Source organism: Rhagoletis pomonella, unplaced genomic scaffold (genome assembly GCF_013731165.1).
Source record: "Rhagoletis pomonella isolate Grant_MI unplaced genomic scaffold, Rhpom_1.0 Rhpom_scaffold_13706, whole genome shotgun sequence".
Taxonomy (NCBI): Eukaryota; Metazoa; Arthropoda; class Insecta; order Diptera; family Tephritidae; genus Rhagoletis; species Rhagoletis pomonella.
The window spans coordinates 1-4,174 of record NW_023472229.1 but is presented as its reverse complement, the minus strand read 5'-3'; the positions used below and the strand labels follow the sequence as shown (position 1 = coordinate 4,174).

The following is a 4,174-nucleotide window of genomic DNA, read 5'->3' as shown; positions in this document are numbered from 1 at the left end:
AAAATAATAAATTTTGAACTATATGTACGAAGCGAAGTGTGTAATTTGTCCGGTGGTCTGCGATCCAATGAATTGAGTGGTTTTAGCTGGAGCTATGCTAGCAGCGACGACGACTAAAACGAAGCAGGTGGTGTTGGTGGTGGTGAGAGCTTTCCAGTGTGAGCATAGGAAGCATGTTACGAATGCAATGCGTAAAGACCTTTGTTCTTGTTTTTAATTCGATGAGTTGACTAGCAGCGAAGAAAACAGTTAGTAGGGGAAATGTTGAGATGAGATAATTGACAGTTGTTTTTCGACGATAAATATGCAGTTACGAAAACAGTGGCGGCGTGAACATAGTTTCTGGTGGGAGCGCGGCCATCCTCCCCCCTTGAAAGCTATGCTTTCAATTGGTTTCTGCAGTTGGTGAAAATTCGGTTGGAAGTTTGCATACCTTAGTGATAGAGCGCTTATATATTCCCTCTGCGGTTTTTACTTGTACCACTCTTACTCTGCCATCCTCACCTGGCATGACGTCGATGATGCGGCCCATCGGCCACTTTAGTGGTGGTGCCAAGTCATCTTTCAGCAATACTAAATCATTTACCTTCAGATTGGGTTGTGCTGATTGCCATTTGCATCTGGTCTGCAGCTCCTTCAAATAATCCTGCTGCCATCGTTGCCAAAATTGCACTTGGATCCACTGGACAATTTTATATCGCTTTAGGAGGCTGAGTTGAGCTGATTCTGGTGGTGGTTCGGGGATAGCGGTGAGGGTACGCCCTATCAAAAAGTGTGCAGGGGTGAGTGGTTGGAGATCGTTAGGATCCGACAATATCGGTATCAACGGGCGACTATTTACCATTGCTTCCGCTTGACATACTACTGTATGAAGTTCATCATATGAGAGTATGTGGTTTCCAATTGACCGGCGTAGATAATGTTTTGCATTTTTCACCGCGCTCTCCCACAGACCACCAAAATGTGGTGATCGGGGTGGGATAAACTTCCACAGGATTCCTTCTTCACGGCAAAAGTTTTCTACCGAGTTGATGTGCTGCTGTGTAATGAATGCTTCAAGCAGATGTCGTAACTCTCGGCTTGCCCCGATAAAATTAGTTGCATTATCGGAGTAGATAAGCCGACATCGTCCTCGCCGAGCCACAAATCGTTTAAGTGCAGCGACGAATGCTGCCGTTGATAAATCAGGCACTACCTCTAAGTGAATAGCCTTGGTGCTAAAGCAGATGAAAACTGCAATATACACTTTTATTGCAGCCCTGCCTCTGATTTTCTGAGTCATTAACAAGGGGCCACAATAGTCAATGCCTGTAGTCTCAAATGGGTGTGATGGACTGACGCGTTGCGAAGGTAGTGCCCCCATTATTTGCTCAGTGACAACAGGGCGAAGGCGATAACAAATTATGCAGTGGTGTATTACTTGCCTGATGACCTTTCTTGCGTTGAGTATCCAAAATTTGTCACGAAGAATATTTTGCAATGTTTGAGCGCCTGCATGAAGATGTTGCCGATGATAGTAAGTGATGAGAGTGTGAATGAAAGGGTGAGCATGGGGCAGCACGATGGGGTGTTTGGCGTTGAAAGCTAACGTAGAATTTTTTATTCTGCCGCCGACTCGAATTAGTTGATTGTGCAAAAATGGTGCGAGCTGTAAAAGCCTTGACGATCGATGAAGTGGTGAATTTTTTAACATCCTTTGGTACTCGTCACGAAAATACAATAGCTGAATATTTTTGCAGACCATTTCTATCGTTGCCTCTATTTCGCCGGATGTAATCATCAATCCCCGCTTGCGTTGAATGATCCACCTCACGTACGTAAATATCCGAAGAAATTTTTGGAAGTTGGTTATGTGTTTGTGAGAGGCGATCATATCATTTTGTTCCTTTGCAACCAATTCGAATCGTTGACATCGCTGTTCAGGTATGTCAGAAGGTATATCAAACGATGAACGTGGCCAATGCTCTTGAGGCAACAGTAAAAATTTTGGCCCATCAAACCATAAAGAATTGGCGATTATGTCATGAGCCGATGCTCCTCTGGAAACGACGTCAGCAGGATTGTCGGCTGATGTTACATGGTGCCACTTGAATTGTGATGTTAATGGTTGAATTCTGGTTACTCTGTTCGCAACGAATACTGTCCAACGCGACGGCTCTCCCTTGATCCAGGATTTGGTGAAAATATGTCAATAATTGATTTGAGCAGTTCCGCCAGCAGCAATGTAACGCACAATTCAAGTCGAGGTAAGCTAACTTCCTTCTTTGGAGCTACACGAGACTTAGCGGACAGCAACGATGACGTCGTACCATTAGAATCGCGTGTGACCATGTAGATGCAGGCGCCGAAGCCTTCGTGCTGGCATATCTGCAAAGGCATGAATTTCAGTAGCGGTGTTGAAAGTTACATACCTTGGAATTTGGATTTTTTGAACCAGAGATAGCTGCCGACGAAGATCTTGCCATTGGGTGTAAACATCTTGTGGGACACTTTCATCCCAATCTAGTTTCAGTGCCCATAGATGCTGCATTAATATTTTGCATGAAACTATTATAGGGTTCAATAATCCAAGTGGATCGAAGAAGCTTGCAATTTGGGATAAAATCGCTCTTTTTGTTGTTTTCGAAGACGACGATGATTCGGTGTAGCTGAACACGAAGTTATCGCTCGATGGTGACCATTTCAACCCAAGTGTTTTAATGTAGTCTACGTCACCGAGTTGTACGATTTCTTCACGGTCAACTTGGGGAATGTCAGAGATGATGGAATTGTCATTAGTGGCGAATTTTCGTAGGGGAAAGCCCCCATGTTTAAGCAACTCAACAACTTGCGGTCTAATTTGGACGACTTCATCAGTGGTGGCGCCACCTGTCATGAGATTATCGACGTAAAAATCTCTGAGCGTAACAACTGAACCAATTGGTAGCGATTCTGCCTCGTCCTTTGCCAACTGTTGTAGAGACTTTGTCTGCAGCTTGTACACTTGCACAGAAGCGTTCGGTGATTCTCGCCACAAAATGCACTGCCAAGAAAAGTCAGCTGAGTTCATTTGTACCTGGCGGTACATTTTAGCGATGTCAGCCATCAACACGTATTTGTACGCTCTAAAGCGAAGCAGGATTGCGAAAATATCGTCCTGTAGCGTCGGACCGACGAGCAATATGTCGTTCAAAGACTTCCCATTCGAAGTTCGGCACGACGCATCGAAGACCACACGGAGTTTTGTGGTGCTGCTGTCCGCCTTTGTGACGCAGTGGTGGGGGATTAAATTACGAGCCTCTTCGGGGTTATTAAGCAGTGTCATATGCCCCTTGTTAATATATTCGTTGATGAATTCACGATATGTGTTGGCGAGTGCGGGATTGCGAGAAAATTTATACTCAAGAGATACCAACCTTTTGAAAGCAGCGTCATATGACTGCCCTAGGTTGCTGGGGTCTTCTTTAAACGGTAAGCGAACGATGAATTGGTTGGTTTTTGGACATCTGGTTGTGGTTGTTTCGAAGAAATCTTCACATGCTTGCTCCTCTGGCGAAACTGACGTTAATGAATTGGTGTGGTGTTCTTCCAATGCCCAAAAGGTTTGCAACAGCTGATCGAGAACTCGTTCTTCGGACATGGTGAGAAATGCCTTATAGGCCGATGATTTATTCAACGATGAGGTTTTTGGTGATGAAGCTATTGGTGCAGATGTGTTAGCGATGCCAGAAACTATCCAACCGAGTTTAGTTTTCTGCAGAACCGGCGAATTGTTGCGCAGCTTGATTTGACCGACGAGAAGCAAATCATAAAATAACGCTGCTCCAATAAGACAATCGATCGTTGCTGGCTCGTAGAACTGTTCATCTGCCAAATTTATGTTGTTAGGCAAATTCCATTTCTCAATGCTGACACGATTGCTGGGTTGACACGAAGTTATTGTCGGTATGATGACCGCTTCCAAAGTCGACGAAAATGCTGTATGGCGCGATTTTAGTACAACACAGCATACTTGCTGCGTTTTCGTTGTTGTAGATCCAATGCCCGTTACCTCTTTGCTGCGCTTTTTGCGCGGTAACCGAAGATGTTGTGCAATTCTTTCGGTGACAAAATGGAGCTGAGAACCTGAGTCCAACAACACACGTGCGATGAGAGAGCTTCCCGCAGTGTTACATAAACGAACTAGAGCTGTAGC

The 4,174-nt window shown here is 44.8% G+C and overlaps 2 protein-coding genes across 2 annotated transcripts; both read right to left on the bottom strand.

Annotated features, from left to right (window-relative positions):
* Window positions 1-8: 8 nt before the first annotated feature.
* On the bottom strand, window positions 9-1,029 carry LOC118757013. The gene is made up of 2 exons (XM_036491743.1): window positions 842-1,029; window positions 9-762 (listed from the first exon to the last, which is right to left on the bottom strand). Exons 1-2 carry the CDS (start codon window positions 858-860, stop codon window positions 386-388), a joined length of 396 nt encoding a protein of 131 aa, XP_036347636.1. The 5' UTR covers window positions 861-1,029; the 3' UTR covers window positions 9-385.
* Window positions 1,030-2,118: 1,089 nt separating this feature from the next.
* On the bottom strand, window positions 2,119-4,076 carry LOC118757014 (the record flags this gene model as incomplete). The annotated part of the gene is made up of 2 exons (XM_036491744.1): window positions 2,119-2,367; window positions 2,435-4,076. Coding segments are annotated over 2 exons (1,891 nt in total), but the record flags the coding sequence as incomplete, so codon positions are not given.
* Window positions 4,077-4,174: the final 98 nt, after the last annotated feature.